At 32.5% G+C, this 20,805-nt stretch overlaps 3 protein-coding genes across 3 annotated transcripts in view; all 3 read left to right on the top strand.

Moving 5' to 3' along the window:
- Positions 1–5,517: 5,517 nt before the first annotated feature.
- On the top strand, positions 5,518–9,169 carry LOC109536896 (putative inorganic phosphate cotransporter). Its single transcript, XM_019903346.2, has 9 exons — positions 5,518–5,835; positions 5,926–6,062; positions 6,861–6,999; positions 7,093–7,266; positions 7,394–7,614; positions 7,674–7,823; positions 7,879–8,011; positions 8,480–8,730; positions 8,791–9,169. Exons 1-9 carry the CDS (start codon positions 5,769–5,771, stop codon positions 8,989–8,991), a joined length of 1,473 nt encoding a protein of 490 aa, XP_019758905.1. The 5' UTR covers positions 5,518–5,768; the 3' UTR covers positions 8,992–9,169.
- A 537-nt stretch (positions 9,170–9,706) lies between these two features.
- Positions 9,707–14,996, top strand: LOC109536902 (putative inorganic phosphate cotransporter). The gene is made up of 10 exons (XM_019903355.2): positions 9,707–10,258; positions 10,490–10,662; positions 11,029–11,168; positions 11,454–11,571; positions 11,682–11,876; positions 11,966–12,183; positions 12,236–12,385; positions 12,466–12,598; positions 12,875–13,119; positions 13,255–14,996. Exons 2-10 carry the CDS (start codon positions 10,587–10,589, stop codon positions 13,408–13,410), a joined length of 1,431 nt encoding a protein of 476 aa, XP_019758914.1. The 5' UTR covers positions 9,707–10,258; positions 10,490–10,586; the 3' UTR covers positions 13,411–14,996.
- A 360-nt stretch (positions 14,997–15,356) lies between these two features.
- LOC109536892 (serine/arginine repetitive matrix protein 1) overlaps positions 15,357–20,805 on the top strand; it is a 53,032-nt gene continuing 47,583 nt past the window's right edge. The window contains exon 1 of the mRNA XM_019903339.2: positions 15,357–15,661. The gene's annotated coding sequence lies outside the window, so the exon portion shown is untranslated. The remainder of the gene's footprint in view (positions 15,662–20,805) is intronic.

Genomic DNA, 20,805 nt, shown 5'->3' with positions numbered 1-20,805 from the left:
GTCGCTGATATGGGGGAACCCATTGCTACACCGTATATTTGTGAATAATATTTGTTTTCAAACTTGAAATATGTAGATTTTAGGCATAGTTCTACAGCTTCAATAAATTATTTTTCTGGAATTGTTGTATGTTGTTCGATTTCCTTCCATTTATTTCTTATACATCATCACATCATTATGTAGTATTTTTTGGTTTTTGATAAATTCACAAAAATTCCAAAAGTCCTTAATATGATATTCTGACTGACCTAAGACATTTCTTAGAATTGTGGAGAGGAACTTTGATAAGTTGTAAGTTGGTGTGCCTATATTGTTAACGATTGGTCATAATGGTATGTTGTTTTTATGAAGTTTAGGTAGTCCGTATATTACTGGTGCTTGGCCGTTACTGAAGTACAGTGTTCGTTTTGTTTCTTCAGTTACATAGTTCTCTTTAAACCAAAAATGTATTATTTTTTTTAGTTTTATTTGTATATTATTGGTTAAATCTTTTTTTTTTCCTGTTTATATGTATTGATGTCATTTAGTAAGGCTAGCATTTGTATAGTTTGGTATTCGTTTTTAAGCATAATTACTGTTTTATTACATTTATCTGCTGTTAGGACCCATTGCTTTGTTTCACATATCAGTCTGTCTATTCTAGTTTCAATTCTATTTTTTTTGTTGTTTTTTTGATTTTTAATATTTGTTAATATGTTACATAATTTGTTTCTGACATTCATCTTTAGTTCATTGTTTAGTGAAAAGATTCCATTTTCGACGTTTGTTATGATGTTATCAATTGGTTTATATTGAGATTTATTTAGGGAAAACTTTAGTCCAAGCGATAAAATATACATTACCGGATTTGGTATCTTTATTGTTGTCAAATTCTTTATCCAACTTTCGTTTGCTATACATTTATCCATCCCCAAAGGTTTTGCTCTCCCAGAAGGAAGAATTTTTTTCCCTCAAAAACTGATGAACGTTTTAACACTTTGTAAATTATAAATTTTATACAACATGTTTTAATTGTGAATTGGTGTTTGTAGTTTGTGTAAAATTCTAAATCTGATGATGGCGCTGTTATCTCGCCGAAACGGAATGAAATATACGATGTTTAAAAATTTTTACTTCACACTTTGACTGAAACCCAGGAAAGATAGGAATATCATAACAAGTACACGCAGTCAGGAAAGTAAATCAGAATAATAATAATAATAATAATCCCTCTTTATTTCAAATCACCTAACAGTGAGTACAAGTACATGAAATGAAATTACGTCTTACAATAGCGCCAGATATCGGCAAATGATTGTCATTTAAGATATCAAGTGAATCTGCTTTATTTGAAACATTAAGTGTGGTCTCCATTTTTCAGACGAATAGAAATAATTTACAGTTATAATGGAAATTATAAATGAACTAGTTATTAGAGCACAAATGAAGTAATATAATCTAGTAATAGTCATTGATAGTAAGGGTTAATTAACTGATACTTATGCGAAAATATATCGCAGTTTTTATGACAAATTATCAATGTGCGTCAATCTCTAATCGAAAATGTTGAATGCCTGAAAGAATGTTGGATAAAAACTTGGATAAAAAAGTGTGAACATTGACAACACACTTGAGTATTTCCAGTATGATGTTAAAACTAACAAATTAAAAGAATATTGATTAAGCTTTTGTTATAATGAAGTTCATTAAAACAATTCAAATTTTGTGGATTTCCGTAGTAAAACTAATCAAACTCCCTATTACATTGTCATCTGGTCACGGACCGTGTAAAGCCAAGTGAAAACTGTAAAAGATATAATTTGTACTAGTCAACAACAGGATCAGAACAATGCGTACAAATTACGAGCCACGAAATCAATTGTTTAATCTAGATTTTCTTCCTGTGATTCAACGATTTTAAGGGTATATCCGAATATTATAATCATTTGTACTATAAGGAAACCCAATAATACAATTTTTATCAGAAGAGATAGACTTCCGAGGCCATTCCCGAGTAGAAATTCTACCCAACGACGGCCTAAAAGCCCGAAAAACCCATTAGTTTCAATATAATTTTTGTTTAAACACTAATCTGAAAACCAAAATCTCAATGGAGGTAAGTTTAATTGTTTCTGTAATTTTGAAACGCTCTTATTTGAAAACCTCTGGATAAAAAGCAACAAAATAATAACTAATATAAAGAGAATTGAACGCCCTTTAAAACGATGTGTCAGTTGACCCCCCTTCCCATTTAAGATTCTAACCCGTCCTAGAGGGAGGCTAAAAATATTAATTTAAAGTGTCCCCCTTACAAATGAAATTGACGGGTCTTTCCAATTTTTCATATTTTCAACTGCAAGAAAGATATTAAGAGTGGGAAGTTTTCAAATTGACACGCGGTATACGCCAAACGACGATGTTCAATGAGTAGAAAATAAGCCCTTTATATATTTCTTTTTGCTTGTTCTACTGAAAAATTATTCCAATATACCTTTACGCAGCATAAGCGCTGACGATGGAAGACATTTTTTTATTTTGCTTTTTCTCTATAGCAAATTAGCAAAAATTTAACACACTTCCTGACAAATAAATATTCGGACGCACTTTAATACAACTATATTAAAGCGAAGTTTAATAAGAAGTAACAACACATTTCGTCTTTGACCGGCTTTTATGCGTTTTGCCTTTGAATCCACTAGAGTCTGGCAATATTCTGGAGTGAGCAAATTACAAATTTCACTTGTTTTTGCCTTTAATCCCGGAACTGTTGGCTGAGAATCGTTACGCAATAGTTCTTCATTTGATGTCATAGAATTTCTATGACATTCAAGTCCGGGTGCTTGAGAACCACAATAAATCTTTGAAATTATAATCTCCAATCCAGTTTTTGGTCGTTTTAGCTGTGTGAAAAAGCGCACCATCCTGTTGAAATATGCAATTTTTACTTCCAGAATATTGTTCCATGGTTGAAATTAAACTTCTTGGTAAAATTTATTGGTGCTTCTGCATTTACAGTTCCATCAACAAACTCATATTTGCCAATAAGCTTACTATACTGATTTTGTTCAAATCAGTTTTTTCCGAAAATCACACATTCACACCATCATATTTTGATTCCGCACTAAAAATTACGTTACGAATTATTTCCGTTCTAAAGGACATTTTAGATTTACCCCAATTAAAACGTTTTTGCTTTTGGATGGCTGAAAATAGTGGCTTCTCCTTTGCCTAAACCGAAAGGAGATAAAAAAATAATTTTTATATTGAACCCCATAAATTAATAAACCTTCTTTATAAAAATTGTAACCAGATTATTTGTTTCCTGGTTCCACTGAGCTTGAATTTGTCGTAGGGTGCCTCTTCTGTGGGATCTGCGGATCTTTACAAGTACACAACGTTCTCTTTCAGGAAATAATGCGGAGTCGGCCTGAACTTTTACCACGAACAGCAACACTAGCAGTCTCCCCGAATTTTTTATAACACAATGAACAATGTTTAGATTATTTCAAATTTTCTGCATTTATTTGCTTTTACTGTATTGAGAAATTATAATTTATCGTAGCTTTATATCTGTTGCAACACGACGCGTTATTTTAGCATGCCTTTATGTGAAAGTATGAAACTTATCCAACTCAAACTGGCAGATGTTAATCTAAACACACTTAGTTTATTATCAGATATCAGCGTAATTTTGATTTTCCCGGCCAATACTTCCGAATATTTATTTCTCATTTCTTTTTAATTTCTACTATTTCATTATGTAGTTGTTGAGAAATGAAAAAGTAATGCGCTAAAATCTTGCTGTATGATGGGGAACTTGCATGAGACCCTATTTTTGAACTTTAAAGAAAAAAATATATTTAAACTAAACCTTATTCAAATACTTCAAACTTAGATTAGATTATTCAATTAGAATTTCGGGCGTCGTCCGAACGTATAGTTGTCAGGGATCGTATGTCTGAATTGGGCAATCGGTTCAAATTCCCGGCTGGTTCAGTAGCTTGATCTGGGCCAGATTTTTGGAAAGCTTTCAACACTAAGCTGCATCTCACTGTATCTCATTTAGATAAATACGTATGGTACTTCAGATATTATCGACCACGTTTTCCAAAAGATTACTTATCTAGAAAAACTTATTGAACTTAACATAACATCACAATAACAAAGCAAAGTGTTTTCTAATCTATGGCTTGAAAACTGCGTGATTCTAATTCTGCGAGCAATTGTCCTCTTTTGCTAAAGTGATTGACCGAATTTCACAATATTTGATCACACATTATAATTTTCATACATTTCACTGCTAGGAAACAAAGCCAATACTTATTGCCGAAGAGAACGTGAAAGATTAATTAATTAAAGTAAGTAGATAAAATTCATTAGTACCACTTGGGAAAATTATAATAGAGCGGCATATACAATGTGTCAAAAACGTTTTGGAGATAAATAAAAAAAATCGTAATAGAAGACGAAAAATAATTGACTGCCACTGTCAGAACGTTACAGTTCGCGATAAAATAGATATATCGTTTTAAAATAACAGTAAATTAATACTATAATAGTTTCATAAAACTGCACAGAACTAGAAAGTACTTTTAAGGTGCTGCCACAAAGCAATTTTTAAGAATAACTTGATGTTTTTCACTGTAATGGTTCTCATTTTCAAACGGAAGTAATAAATTATTATAATTGATAAAGCAGCAAATTAAAGGAAATTGAATTGAATTGTTCTCGTGTCGAGCTCTGAATAACTTTTTTTATCAAATAGTATTGGTTGCTGACATTTAAAACATATTGTTTACCATGCGACCTGAATTGTTTTTTATTAAAATATTTGTCAAATTGATTGATAAATACAAACAATGGCGCTAACAACTGAACACTTCAGAATTCAGAATTGGCTCCGATTAGTAGTTATGCGTCAGTTTTAATAACACTTAGAAAATATGGAAAAATTACCAATAAAATTCCAAGTTTCTTATTCTTTGAACAGCTGATATAATGATATGTTGCACGTCAATTGAGCCTAATAATTAATGAATTATGTTAAAAGTTGAAATTTTAACTCGAAAAGAAAACTTCTTAGCGTGCTAATGCGTAACAATAAATTACGAAATACATAGTTAAATGCCTAAAAAATTATAACGTTAAGACACACTTTTCCGAAACATCATACTAGATGAAAATTAAAAGTTGGCGTAAATAACACTATAATACTAACCTTTACTCAAATATATTGAAATAACGCGCAAGGCGGTTTTTAATTAAAATAAAAAATTAAGAGGAAAAGGATTTAGGTTAAATGTTTCAACTATCTATGGTTGGTCAGAAGTGTAATATAAGTTCAATCTATTATGAGTTGGCACATTTGTGCATATAAAATGTACAAGAAGGATAAAAAATATACTTAGTACTTTTGTGTATGAATGATTTGTATTAAAATTAATGACGTAGAATCGACGCTTATTGCAAATTTCCTTATCAATAAATTGTTTTGAAAGAAATCTATGATACTTCAAATCTACTCAACTTATCTTCATCTTTGAGGAATTAGATTAATAATATAAGAAGTAATTTATAAAATGGTTTTCAATCATTTCATTGACATATTCTTGAAAGAGCAAACTTGTGCACAATTGAGCGCAAGCCGGTTTAAATTATCAATTCGCAAAAATTAGTTCAGTAATGGTTGCAAGCAGATGTAATAGGTAAAGACTTGAACTAAAAAGCAACGATTCAGCGAGAAAAGACGAACTATTTCCAAAGAACAGTGAAATAACCACAAAGTAGAAATGAAGGATATCAAAACAAAATCGAAACTGGAACCAGAGTTTTCAGAAGCAGAAATAGTGAATAATGGTAAGTGGCACGCGATGTACTGTTTTGTAACAAACATTACTATTTTATTCATAGAAAATAGATGTAATGCTTCTTTATTTTTTTTACTAGGACCTTCTATAGGAGTCAGACACTTCCAAGCAATGCTTATGTTCCTTCTGCTTGCAATCGGATATGCCATGAGGGTTAATCTATCAGTAGGTATAGTGGCTATGACTAAAGCGTCCAGCAAGAATCCGGATATACCGGTAAGAAAATTTTACGGAAAAAAATGCGTATAATAATATGGCTTAATTTATCACTTTTGGATCGACTAATAATATTAATAGTCTGTCAATATCGTGGTATATTGGAACCCTGCAAAAAAAAGCAAAACAGTAGCAAAAAGTTCAACGTCTTGATCTGTGTGAGTGTTAAGAACATCAGGTTTTCTAGTACACCTGATATGAATCAGTGGTTCTACTAATAATCTTTGAGTGGAATAATATTTCAATTTTTGGTTTGTTGTTTTGATACGCATATTTTAATCAATTGTTTAATAAAACTAGAAGGTTTAAAACGCAATCAATCCAAATCGTAATCAAGCTAAATGATTAAATTTTGCATATTTCTGATCTGATAAATATTTTCCAACAGCTGTTTACAATAGTGGAACAAGTTAATTCGGAATAACTTTTTTGGAAATAGATAAAACTGCAATAAGCAACCCAGCTTTTGAAGCAATTTTACCAATATTGTATCCATTATAGGCGTTTTCAACAAAGTTCTCCTCAAAATAGTACGCCATTTTAGAGATTAATTTACGAACTCTGTCCTAAAAACAATCAACAACATAATCAGATATTCAATTTGATTGTTCTACAATAAAGATAGTTAGCTAAACAGTTCAACACTCTTGGGCTAAATATGCTCACTAGGTATATTTATTTCTTTCTCTTCTATTATGAAATTAATAAACCTTAGATTAACATCCCAGAGTTAGGAAAGTGAAACAACAGATGTTAAAAAAACCACAAAATCTTTATTTTATATTCCAAAATTTTCAGATATATGATTGGCAAAACACCAATTTTATCTTGTCGTCCTTTTTCATCGGGTACGTGTGTTTACAAGTTTTTGCTGGGGAACTTGGAAAACGATTTGGAGTAAAGTGGCTTGTTGTAGTTGCAATGGTTATTAACTCAGGTACGTTAACTCAATTATATTAATTATTGAAAACGAGTATACCAAATTTTTCCAATATATCTTTTTATCGAATAAGAACTTCTGTTTTATTAGTTTGCTGCATTTTGACACCTATTACTGCTGCAAATTTGGGATCATATGGAGTCATGGCAATTCGAATTATGCAAGGGTTATTTCAAGGATTTTTTTTCCCTTCCGTGCACAACATTTTAGGAAAATGGGCTCCAAAAGAAGAGCGAACTACACTGGGAAACATGATATTTACAGGTAAATTCTAACATACTTTATCGATTGTAGGAAATGTTACAAATCATCTTCAAAAATTTTAAAATGACTATCAGACTGTTTTTTCCCGCTGGGTTATTTACATTTACTAATTTTTATTTCATTTAAGGTGTAGCGTTTGGTACTATCGTTGCAATGCCAGTAACTGGCTACATTTCAGCCAGTTGGGCAGGATGGCCATGGGCATTTTACCTATTCGGTATAATAGGATTACTTTGGTGCATAATTTGGACAATATTTGGCGCAAATAGTCCTCAAGAACACAAATATATTACCAAAGAAGAACAATTTTATATTCAATCATCTATAGGAGACATTGAACAGAAAGAGGTTTAAGCGTCTTGGTAAAGAAATTAGTCAAAATGTATTAAATTTTTACAGGATTACAGCCTCCACATACACCGTGGAAACCAATTTTCAAGTCGATGCCGTTCTGGGCTATAGTAGTTGCAAACTCTGGGCAAAACTGGGGCTATTTTACGTTGTTGACGGAGATACCCACTTATCTGAGCAAAGTTGCAAATCAACCAATATCAGAGGTAAATGGAATTGTTGATATAAAATTCCTAATTCTAGGAATTTAAACGATTTTAGAACTCTTTGCTTTCTGCTGCCCCCTACTTAGCACTATTCTTATTGGGATTGTGTTTCGGTCCTACAGCGGATTGGATTGTTCAAAAACAGCTACTGACTACTCGTCAGACGAGGAAATTAATGAATACAATTGGTAAGTTGCGCTTTGACAAATATATTAATGTCAAGAAAAAGACTGTTCTTATACCCAAGATGAAATCACGCAAAAATGTTAGTAGGTGGTAGATTAGATAAAAAATATTTTATAAATCTATCTTCTCTCAAACATTAAATAATTATTAAAGTATTCTGGAAAAAACGCAACTTGTGGTTAAGATCCTTACAGGCTTTAGAATAGATCTACATTGTATATACTACAAAGATTTGCTACTATATAATTATATACTACTTCTAATACAACTGCTTCTAATACAAGGTTTGGTTGACATTTCTTGCTACTTTGGATCCTCCACTAATTTCGTTGGGTTTAGTAAAAAACCAACTTTCCGAGGTGGAAGTACATGAATAAGCTTTTATGCAACATTAACCGATGCATTGACAATTGGGTTCTTAAATGGGACCCAATTGGTAGAAATATCATCATGCCATTTTTTTATTTTAGGTTCGTTCGGGCCTGCTCTAGCGTTGTCCGTTCTCGGATTTATTCCTAATCCCGAGAGCAATGTCGGAATCATTGAAGGTGTACTGATTATAGCTGTGGGAATCAATGCAGCCATTTGGTGTGGTTTCCAAGTAAACCACGTCGATTTGTCCCCGAAATTCTCCGGAGTACTTATGGGAATCGCAAATGGATCTTCGAGTATTTTCTCAATTCTGGCGCCAAATTTTGTACAGTTATATGTTACAGATCTGGTAAATTCAGAATCATTTTTCGCATTCGATTTTCTGATAATTGATTTTGAATGGTTTTAGACAGACGCATCGCAATGGAGGATAGTATTTCTGATTGCCGCTGGTGTATACGTGGCATCCGATATTTTCTACATCAAATACGCAGAAGCCGAGATCCAATGGTGGAACAATGTAGGAGAAGATGAGATTAGCAACAGTACTATCCCTATTGCGGACCGAGTGGAGGAAAAAAATCTTAGTGTTAGCATAGTGTTAAAATAGTATTTTTTATATTAAAAAGAACCCAACAAATTACGAGTTTTACTCGTTGCACTAACAATACAGACCGAAATTCAAAGATTAAAGAATTTGCATTGCTGTGGGATTGATTTTTAAATAATATGCAATTTATAACAGCGGTGAAATCATCAAGATTTTACAATAAATTCTTCGTAACGAATCAAAAGCATTTTTGTTCACATAATATAATATCCACAATTCACTATGTTCAAGAAAAAGTAAGTATGCTAAGATTAGCAAAGGCGCAAATAAACACATGAAAATTCCAATATTACAGGTAGAATCAAAAAGCTTCATCCAATCTCTGCAGTGAATGGTAAAATTTGCGACAAAATAGTGCTACCAGTAAACTTTGGCTTGATGATATTTATTCAATAATCAGACAACTTAATGCAGCAGATAACAAACTTAATTAAACTTGTGACCGCATGACGGAACAGGAAGCATCTTATAGAAATTCTGAGATTTGCCACGACATTATATAATTGTTGAATTCAGTAAAGTACTTTATGCAATGTTTTCATAGCTAATTTTTCATTGGCTAGCTTAAGTTAAAGTCTACAATGAAAATGCCACGAAATTGAGAAAGGCAAACATACAAAAATCGAACTAACCAAGCGCAATGTGTATCTTGGACCATCTGAACTAATAATTTTCAAGGAAGTTTTTTGCCTAACTTTCCGGAGTTAGGCTAGTTGTAGATAATTAAATATAGATGTTAATCTGATTTGAATGTCGCTAGAAATGAATGAGAATTCAAAGACTTCTTCACGGCGTTTCCACTGCGATTTCTTCAGATTTGCTCTACTAAACTTGTATTTAGGCAATGCCGCATTAGTCATTGAAAATTGCCTTCCTTACTCAATAAATGGTCACCTCCTTCGATTAACTAACGTCTAAAATATGTCTTAATCAGCTTTACGAAAACAATCTTGTCTGCCATTGTTCAATGGAAATATCTCCGAGCGAAGCAATTTTATGGCAGTTTTATTAATATTTTTGCGATAAAAGTGCCCCGAGAACATGGTAATTAGAAGTCGTGTTTTACTGTAGTGAGCTATTGAAAAAGGTGTCGAAATTTTCATTGCTGTTTTCCACGTGCAGTCTTGTCAGGAAATTGCCAAAAAATCAAATGTCTACATCGTAAAAATGCACTTTATCGCCATAGAGTTACCGTGCGGAATATAAAGCATTAGTAATTATGCAGGATATAGTTAATGTGAACAACAAAAAATTGCACCAGAAGGAGGTAAGTTTTCAAATATTTTTATATAGTTCGATTTTCTTATATGACTTTATAACTATTTGAAGTTTTAAATGAATTCCAATTTTCTGCCATTAACTTTGCACATTAAACATATTTTCAGTTGGCCAATTGATAACACCCAAATTATACGGCAATTTCCATATAAAATAATTTGGTCTACTAGCCTATTAATTTCCAGTTACACAGGTAATAATTTGTATCTATTTCACATAGGTAGAGTTATCAATTTGACTCCGGAAATGCACAGGTTTTCGCAGTATTGACGTTAGAAATAAAGTTGTTTTAAAGTAATCGTCGATCTTGGATTATAATGAAGTTGTACTGTTGCTCGAGTTCCATAAAAATAGATGACCAATCCAATAACAATCAGGTAGCAGTAAGCAAAGGTAAGGTGCTAATATTCACTCAAGTTATCACTCGCAATTATCCATTTTACCATTCACTCCCGGTAGCAGACCATTTGGGAAATATTTCCGAGTGAATTAATTAACCGACTAGTAATAGTAAATTAATCATTGAATTTATTTAGATATTAATTAAGCAGGTAGATAACTGAGGAGAATGCTAATGGTTGACCTGGATACATTTCTTATGATATCTTCTTGCTTTCCTCTCACGTAAACTGACATGATTTGGATAATGTGTTTTTTACAGGTTCAACTGTTTCCAAACAAGCTTTTTAAAAAAATAACAGAAAATCAATTAAAGTAGCTAAAAATAGTAATTGAGTTATTGTTCTAAATTATTTTCAGAGTCTTTGCTAGGATGCAGGCATATACAAATGTTTCTCTACTTTTTACTAATGATGTACTCATATTGCATGAGATCGGTACTTTCTGTAGCTATTGTGGCCATGAATGATAATAGTACCACTTTAAACCCAGATGTACCGGTGAGTACACAACTAACTAATTTACTATTTTAATAATTTATTTATTTTTAATATTTCTGAATGTTTCAATAATTTATTAAATCATGGTGTCATCTGTTTTTAGTACACATATATATGGTATTCAATTATCTCATTTCATGTTTACAAATCATAAGCGATTAGTGAACAAAATTTAAATAATTTGACTTCTAATAATATAACCAAGGACTGTTCATTTTCGAAACCATTCTTGACTTAACTGAGACTGATTGAACGAAAATTATAATTAGTCATTTTTACATACAGGTCTATCACTGGACAGATCAAAGCATCGTTTTATCCGCATTCTTTTGGGGATATATAATTTGTCAAGTACCAGCTGCTCACTTTGGCAAAAAATATGGAATCAAATGGATTCTAGTGGGTAAATATTCTGACTTAAATTATTTTTTGTCTTGCCATTTTTCTCAGCAAACGATTTTTATTTCCAAAAAATAAAATAACCGTAAATTAATGAAAGCATCAACTTCATAGGTACCACAATAGTAGATTCTACAGCTTGTATTACAATTCCTACTATGGCGAATAATTTTGGCTCAAAAGGAGTGATGCTCTGCCGGTTTACACAAGGTTTAGCACAAGGATTCCTTCTTCCTTCGATTCACACTCTTTTAGGACACTGGGCCCCTCCTTCGGAACGATCAAGAATTGGAACTTTTGCATATGCAGGTGGTAAAAATAATGTCTATTTAAGAACCCCCCAGTGTACGAATATCGTACATAAACGATATGAATAAAAATATGTCGTTTTCACACAGGCTCTGTATTCGGAAACATCGTATCAATGCCAATTACCGGCCTAATTTGCTCACACTGGATGGGATGGCCATTTTCCTTTTATCTATGGGGAGCTTTCGGGCTTAGTTGGAGTTTAATATGGATGTTTTTTGGATTCGATCGCCCAAAATGCCACACGAACATAAGTCAGAAGGAAAAAGATTACATTGAAAACAGCTTAGGACAATGCGGCGAACCGGTAAAAACTATGAGGTAGAAGTTACAGACTTGAATAGAACCGATTATTGCAGCAACAAAAAATACCTTGGAAAGATATACTGAAGTCCATGCCAGTCTGGGCGCTAATTGTATCAAATCTTGGGGTAAACTGGGGCAGCTCAGTTCTCCTGACTCAAACCCCCACATATTTGAACAAAATTTTGAAATTCGACATAAGATCGGTAGGTATTTTATAATTAACAGGGCTTTCATATTAAAAAAAACAGGGATTTTATATTAAACTGAAAATCATAAATTATAGAATGCTGCTTTATCAGCTGCGCCTTATCTGGCTATGTGGATATTGTCATTCGTATTTAGCACTGTCTGTGATCTATTAATTAACAAGGCTTGGATGAGCAGAGGAAACGCACGGAAACTATTCCACAGTATTGGTAAGTATTTCCAATTTCCATCAGATAAGACTATCTGATTTCATTGAACCAGATCAACCATTTCATTGAACTAGACAACCGATCATCGTCCACAAAGCTTAATAAATTACTAAAAAAAACATTATCCAATTTTCTGTTGGGCAAACATGATTTTGAAACCTCAATGAAATAAGGAACAAAAAACTCATACAAACGGCTTTCAGAAAAAAACGTGTGCTTTAGGTTGTAAGTCCAAAACGCATAAATTATCAACTCTGATCTAAACATATTTTTCAGGTACTTTATGTCCTGCACTCGGATTATTATCTATCGGATTTATTACGGAAGATCAGGCTTATCTATCCGTAGGAATCTTAATTTTAGTTGGTGGCGCTATTGGAGCAGGATTTTGCGGATTTCAAGTCAACCACATCGATTTGTCTCCAAATCATTCCGGCATGCTGATGGCTTTGAGTAACGGATGCACGAGTATTTTTTCAGTTATTTCGCCGCTGGTTGTTCAATTTATCGTTACAGATCAGGTACAAAAAATGGCTTTAATTATTCGCCAATCTAATTGAGGTAAATCATTCAAAGCATTTAGTCCAAAATTAATTCAAATTAATTCTGAATTCTAATTTATTATTTTTAATTTCAACATTTAAAAAATGTTTTAGTCGAATCAAAGCCAATGGAGAATTATTTTTATGATGTCGGCTGTAGTGTACATAATCAGCGACTTTTTCTTCATTGCTTTTGCATCTGGTGAAGTCCAAGAATGGAACAGCAAATTAGATGATCCAGAAAAGACTGAGAATAAACACAAAGTATAGTAACATGCATGTAAAAACATGGCTATTTCACTTTCATATGACGGGCGTCGATTTTCAGTCGCCAAAGTATTGAATTATTCATTAAGGGTATAGGTACCAAAAATTAAACTAATTTATTTTTTTTTTAAATCAGAAGGTCATGCTGTTATGTAGTATAAACCCACTAATTAATGTACGCATTTATTGTGAAAAATGTGAGATAATTTTTAAGCAAAGTAAGATGCCATTGAGCAACTTTTAGCATACATACCTCGTTGAAATTAAACATTTTCCATTTATTCCCTGCTTTTGAGCGAAAATAATTTGCTATAAAATTATATTTTTTCATATGAAGCATGTTTTTTGTGTTCATATGAAGCATTGTTCATATGCAGCAAAATTTTAATCAGTGTTGACTTTTATCAATCGAAAATTGCCAACCATTTATCATATAAAATTAGGCAGATTGTTCACAATACAATCCCCGTTCCCTCAAATCGAATTTATTCGAGTATCACATAGTCAATTGTTCACATTTCATATTCAAGTTCAAAATAAGAGAATGGGAAACGAAACCAATATTTTCGAATACTGTGTAGGCTTGACATTACGCCTCTTCACAAATAGCACAATCTACTAACATAAATGTAAAAAGTTGCTTGAAAAATAATTCCATATGGTGTTGTCAAATAGTAGTGTGCGAGATTTCTATACTGACCTTAAAGCAAAGTATGTCTTCTCAGTACAAGACTCAGAGGGATTAGAAAAAGTAACTTAAATTAAGACCTTGCCTAAGCAAAAAAATTGCGCCCAAATAGTTGCTTTGAACAGAGCAACAGCAAGAGATGAAAAGCGGATAACAATTTGGCAATTTATCATTACACCACCATTACACACCATTACACACCAAGCCACCATATACCATATTTTATCTTCGTTTGCATTTGTTGAATTTTAAAATCAGGTTCCTTGCTAAAACTAGCAAAAACTTAATTTCTCTCATGAACTACTCTAGTGGAAACGATTCAATATTCCGAATCTGAGAACTGTTATGAAAGTAAATCTTACTACTTTCAAAAGTCTAATTAATTTTTCTTTCTTTGCTCAGAGCATATAAACTTGGATCCAAAAACAGTCAAATATGCTTCAAATTCAAAATTAATGATTTCTGCACTAAACTCTCTCAATAAAAGGCGTGCCCAAAACAGTTCCCATCTAGATAAAGATAATTTGAAATAATTATACTTGAAAAATGTGAGAATAGTTGCTTGGCATAGGCGTGGCCGAGCCTACAAGTGTTTTGAAATTAGCGTATACACGATTAGGCCTTGTTGTGATCGTGAGGTATGAGCTCACGGATATCGCAATTTATTTCAGTAATTTATTACTTCTGCCTTAAATAGAAACAATTAGATTTGGCTTGAGCGTCAAACAATAAAAAATGATTAGCCCAAAATCTCTAGCGCGAGTAATTCGAACCGATTTTCGATTTGCGCGCTTAATTGATATAATTGAAAATAAAGCTGTTTTGAAACAATTTGTAACAACTGTTTTGAGATAGTATGCTGTTTGCTGAAGACAATATTAAAAGGCCACCTTTATGCTTTCTATGTTATTGTTTATTTGTATATGTTTGAAAAAGCCTTTCAACACTAAGCAAAATGAAAACTAAACTTGCATATACTAGAAGAGTTAACTAAAACAAAAGTAAAACGAATGAAAAGCGATGGGCGGAGAAAGAGTATAAAAAGGTGAGTTGAATGAGGAAATATCCAGGAATAATTCTAACAACTTACTAACCGAACTATTACAATCTGCCGTTGATTGAATTAGCGACTATGAAAAAATCTTTGAGTTGATGCATAAGTAAATTAGTGGATTATAAACCACAGTCCGCATCAAACAATATCCAATAATTGTGTTATCCACCAAAAAATCAGCAGACTCCGGTCAGGTACCACCCACATGACAGTGGTACCGAGAGCAAGGTGATCCGTAGGCCGCGAAGGTAAAGTTGTTCTCCACGATCGTCCGGCGATTGTTAACACTTGGTACGTCTTTGGATGGTAATAGAACAGGATCGAGTCCGATCGATAATACATCGTTTAATGTACACGTGCGTGCTCGGTACCCGTTTGTGAATGGGATTCATCTAGCGGTACTGTCTTTGTTTTGATGTCGATTTTTTTTCGGATCTAGTGAGTTGCGATTGAAGGGACAATCGGGTGAGAGTTTTGGATACTGTGCTGTTGCAAGGGAAAATATTGTTTATGTGAGTTGAACGGCATTCTAAACACTGCATAATTTAGCTTAATTGTGGTACAAGCCAAAGTTCCATCATTACATTTTCATGTCAATAAAAAATGGACATAAAAAATTAAAACTGTAGAAGCACATTGTAAATAGTTGTCGCATTTTTTTAGTAACCAAACACGCCTTATTCAGCTTAATTTCAGCAAATTGTTAATAGCTTGGTTGCTAATACTTACTTTAATTAAAGATACAACTATAGAATGGCATATAATTATGGAATCAATCAATCAACTATTGAAATCAAGCACGCACATCGAATTTTTTACATTACAAAATTTAATTTATGCTTTTCAATCAAATGTTGTTGCTTAAGGTGAGACCTGATCTTATCATGCTCAGTTATTTACTTCTAGTAATCGTTTCCAGCCCTTTCTCCATATAACATGGGTTTTATATCACAGTTAGGACGAAAAATTGCATAGGATACAAACTGTTCGAAGGTACTTGAAAAGTTTTCAAATTTAGAAAGTTTTCAGTTGTAATTCCTAAGAAAAAAGGTATCTGTGTATGTGCGTAATTAAATGGATTTGGGCATCTACCTAAATCGATTTATAGACTTATTAATATTTTTTTATAAATGTATGTGTAAAGCAATTATGTAGCATACATTTGCATGCTAAAGGTATTCTGAAAACTCAGGGGGTCACATTACAAAATATAAAGTTTGTTTATATGCTCTTGCTATATAAAGCAATTATGTTTAAGTAATTATGTCAGACATCTGGCTAGCCCGAAGGAAGAATTAATGTCCATATTAAGCAGAATACTTAGCACAATTTAATTATAATCTACTTAATAGATAATATTGCCCAAATTAATGAGGCTTCCTATTCAACATTTCGAAGAAACCTAATCGGAATTAAATTTCTAGCGGTTTTTGTGTAAGCTTGATTAAATAGGGCTCATTTTTTAATTTGGCACTAATCCTTTCTTCTCCAGTTTTTGCATATAAAACATCACCAAAATCTCTGAATAAACTTGAATTATATTTTCTCCACTCAGATTAGCTTGTAATCTAGCAGAGGTTTCATATTGTTTTCAACAGGTCTGCATTTACACTTTGACTCGATGAATAATTGAAATTGTATGTTAAACATAAAGATTTACATATGTCAGGTATCTACATAACATAATAGACATTTAAAAGTGCAGTCATACATTTAGTCAAATCTAAAGATCACGAATCTAACATTTCCCTAACAAATATGTAATAATTTAAATATTTAATATTAGTTGTTTCTTTGCGGATTTCATAAATGTTTTGTTAAGAAAACACATCATTCTGGTTTCACAACCAGATACAAACTTTGAATATAAGTGTATAAAGGATATGATCAAAATGAAAAAAAATATAGTCAATTAACTCGACTGGCTTAATGAGATCTGCAGGTGGTTCACTTCACTAAAACAATACAATATACACGTTTCCGAATATGTTTTTTATGTACGGTGTTGATAGTGTGGTTTGAAGAGATATTATCCTACTAAGATCGAGGTTGAAATTGCTTTAAAAACACAAAACCAGTTCAGTCAAGTATAATATTACAATTGACTATGACTAATATAATTAATGTGTGATTCATTCGATTTTATGAGTAATTTTTTATTTCAAATATGTTGCTTTCTTCATGGATGTATCGCTCAGATCATTCCGAGTGATTGAACAGGAAAACATGCAATATAACGAATAAATATTTCTCTTAGTGATCTACTTCTTCCTCAATGATCTCATTTAATATGTCTACGAAATCTACTCAGAAACTTTTATAAGGTCTATATTATAATAAAAGGTAGTCGATTAACACAATTACCAATGTTCTATGAATATGTTCTTTTATTCCGATTGCATCTAAAGATAACAGCGATTTACTGAGAAACGACTAGTGACGCTAATAAGAAAACAAAATATTACGCATCGATATACCTGGAAAAATAATGTATGCTAGGTAAGGCTTGGCATTGGAAAAGCAGTAAAATATAGATATAATTCATGACAGTTTTCTATGTGGGTTAATGGCAAAACGTGAAAACAACCTCAAACACTTACAATCCCAATATGTAGATTTTGAAAATAACGATTCAAAGCGACGGAACCAACCAAGGTGTTACAAGTTACAGGAAATAGTAGCTCATTACATCAAATAATATAAATCAAAACGACTTCCATATCAGTTGATTTATTTTGCTCAAAATACTATCGAGTTCTAAATGTTAAATTTCAAATGCCGCAGGTTTATATTCCACTTCAATCATGAGATTAATTTCTAGCATAGTGTAAGATAGAACACTGCGATGAAAAAACTGAACATAAAAAACGACTTAAAAGGGCAATCAAGGTATTAACTATGATTACAAAATAATTTGGAACTAAAGTGATTGTAAGCATTCTTTGAATGATCAAGTAGAATCTCCTAGACGCCTAATGATACAAACAGCCCAAAAATATATAGATTTGATGCTCTCGCCCATTATATTGTGCAGTACAGCCACTAATTATTTCCAGTCCGGTGTTTATCTCCCGGCTACCAAAGCACTCACATTATATAATTTCACGTAGGTATTTCCGAGACATATATTTTGCTATTCTTTTCAGTAAATTATTGCTTAAACATTCCAATGAACAATTAGCCATAAATACACACGGTATTTAGTGACTGTTGAGTGACGTGTTGCACACAGATATTTATTTCTGGTGCTTTGAATCATATCCGTCATAATAAAGCAATGCAATTGAAAAATGGAACATGTCAGCGACATGCTCCCATATGGTCTTGTTATGTTCGATCGCGAATATATTTAATTTGCATTCTATGGAAAATTTGAATTGATTAAACGTGTATTGTTTAAATAATCGCTAGACTAGTTAAGAATTGTTAAACATGATTTGTTTGATATGGGTGTGTACCGCAGAAGTCTGAGAAGGAAAACAGCGGCATCAAGAAACGAAACCTTTAGATTAATTAACTATTCTTAGCGCATATTTAGAATTCAGGGAAAACTAGCTTATTAAAATATCATTTCACCGACTGAATTTAGGCAAAAAGCAAATGTTTTGCGCCATACAAAACTTAAGTGAATTAAATCCATGCGATTTTTATACTACGGTATATATTTTTTTTTAAGCTCTCACATTTGATTGAGAACTCACGACTGAGCAGAGATCAACCAACCGTAAATTTTCAATAATCTCCAAATTCTAACTAATTTCTTACGATCTCGGTATGGAACTGGCCAGAAGTAAGTACTTATTGAACGTAACGTAATGCAATTAATGTTTAGCAAACGGTCTTAAATTATACATTTCTAGAAACCGTAGATAAATGATTCACGACCGGACAATTACACTTTCAATGAAAGCCGACCGATCCCCAATGCTGTCATTATTCATAGCTCAGTACAAACGACCAAGAAAGAAAAATGGGGTATTGATCACGTTTCCATTAAACAATTAAATAGTCTTTGCTAATATTTCTCACTGACAAAAGTTGAAAACTAGAACTCAAATTGCCTTATTGGGCTGCCTACGAAAACTAGAATTAGACTTTTGATGCGCGTCTATTATATTTCGTGTAAATCAGATAAAGAGATTCTAAATAATGAGTCAAAGTGTTTGTATGAAAAAAATGCTCGAGTTAGTTAAAATTGCAAATATTTCAGAAAGTAAATGGTCAAACATTTGAGAAATTGAGAATAAATTCTTCTCAAATTGAAAGAAAAGAAAATGTAAAGATGGGAAGCTGGCAGAGAAGTCCCTTAATATCTACATACATATACAGAGTAACCCGAAATTGTCGATCAACAATTATAGGGCGTACAGAGGACCTGAAAATAAGGCAAGTACATTTTTTTTCGATCTAGCTTCCTTATAGCAGCCTTAAAATAAAATCCTTGTTATTATTAACTAAGGTGGATGTTCAAAATGCGTCCTATTTGTTTTGCATGCACTTTGCAAAATTGTTTAAACATTTTAGTTGCACCCGGATTAACATATTTTGGTCATTTCTAATAATACTAAGTGGTAACAGGAGTAGAGTAAAACAATGCTTCGAGGTGACTCCAAATAAAAAAATCCAAGGGGTTAATGTCAGCAGAACGTTAAACTACTGTTACCACCAAAGAAGAACTGTTAAATAGGACTATTACGTATTCTAATATTAAATATTTTAATTTATTTAAGTATTTTGTTAGGTCTACTGTACGCCCTATCATTGTTAAACAATATTTGATGATTTTTGTCTAAAATATCCTCAAGGAGTAGTTAGAGCTAACCAGTGGCTAAAGTATTTGCCAAAATTGTGCCAATTTCCATATTTTTTCCTTAAAAAAATGTTTTAAAAACAGATCATAATCTGTTAGCCTTCACATTGTTCATAATACACTTAGCGATGAAAGACATCTGTAATCGTTTTTAAAACCAATACTTCATTTAAACAAGCTAGCAATATTATTCTTACAAAACACCTAATGAATTTCCTGTCGAAGTTAAGCAGGTGTTAAGCAGGGTCATGAAAACCTCATATATTTTACTGTTCCTATCGATAGAACAGCAATAGCAACAATGGCAGGTATTGTTCGTATGGTGTTGGGCAAGAGAGAAAAAATGTGTATCTCCCCATTGAATTTTGTAAGCCAGATCTTGCGAAAGCATGTTTAAGTACGCGTTTTAGGGTATAGCGGGTCAGGTTTCTTAGTTTGTACATGAGTTTTTTGATGAAGCTTAGATTTTATCTGGTTTAGTCAAGTAAGTGGGCTTGGAAACGTTGAATATTGTTGGTTCTTGCATTAGTCAATGTCTTTGATATATACAGGGTTGCTCATTAGTGCGTCAAAGTGCGATATCTCAGTAAATATGAAGTTTACAAGAAAATTCGTCCAACGAAAGTTTTTCACGTTTAAAAGGTCCACATTCTAAAATTACTTTCCAATATACAGGGTGCATCATAAACGTGTGGTAGTTACCAACTCTGGTTTTTTAAATGAAACCCCCCCTTTTTTTTGTTATTTTCACATTGGCCGTTCAATTTTAATTTATGTTTGTTTCAACCGTTTTACCTGAAAAATTTACGATTTCCGAGTTATTCGTAAAAATGTGAAAGTTTTGAC

The sequence above is a fragment of the Dendroctonus ponderosae genome, unplaced genomic scaffold, assembly GCF_020466585.1.
Source record: "Dendroctonus ponderosae isolate FM_Combo_2020 unplaced genomic scaffold, Dpon_F_20191213v2 Dpon_F_20191213_2, whole genome shotgun sequence".
NCBI lineage: Eukaryota > Metazoa > Arthropoda > Insecta > Coleoptera > Curculionidae > Dendroctonus > Dendroctonus ponderosae.
The sequence above is the reverse complement of the archived record's forward strand: the minus strand, read 5'-3'. Positions and strand labels throughout refer to the sequence as shown.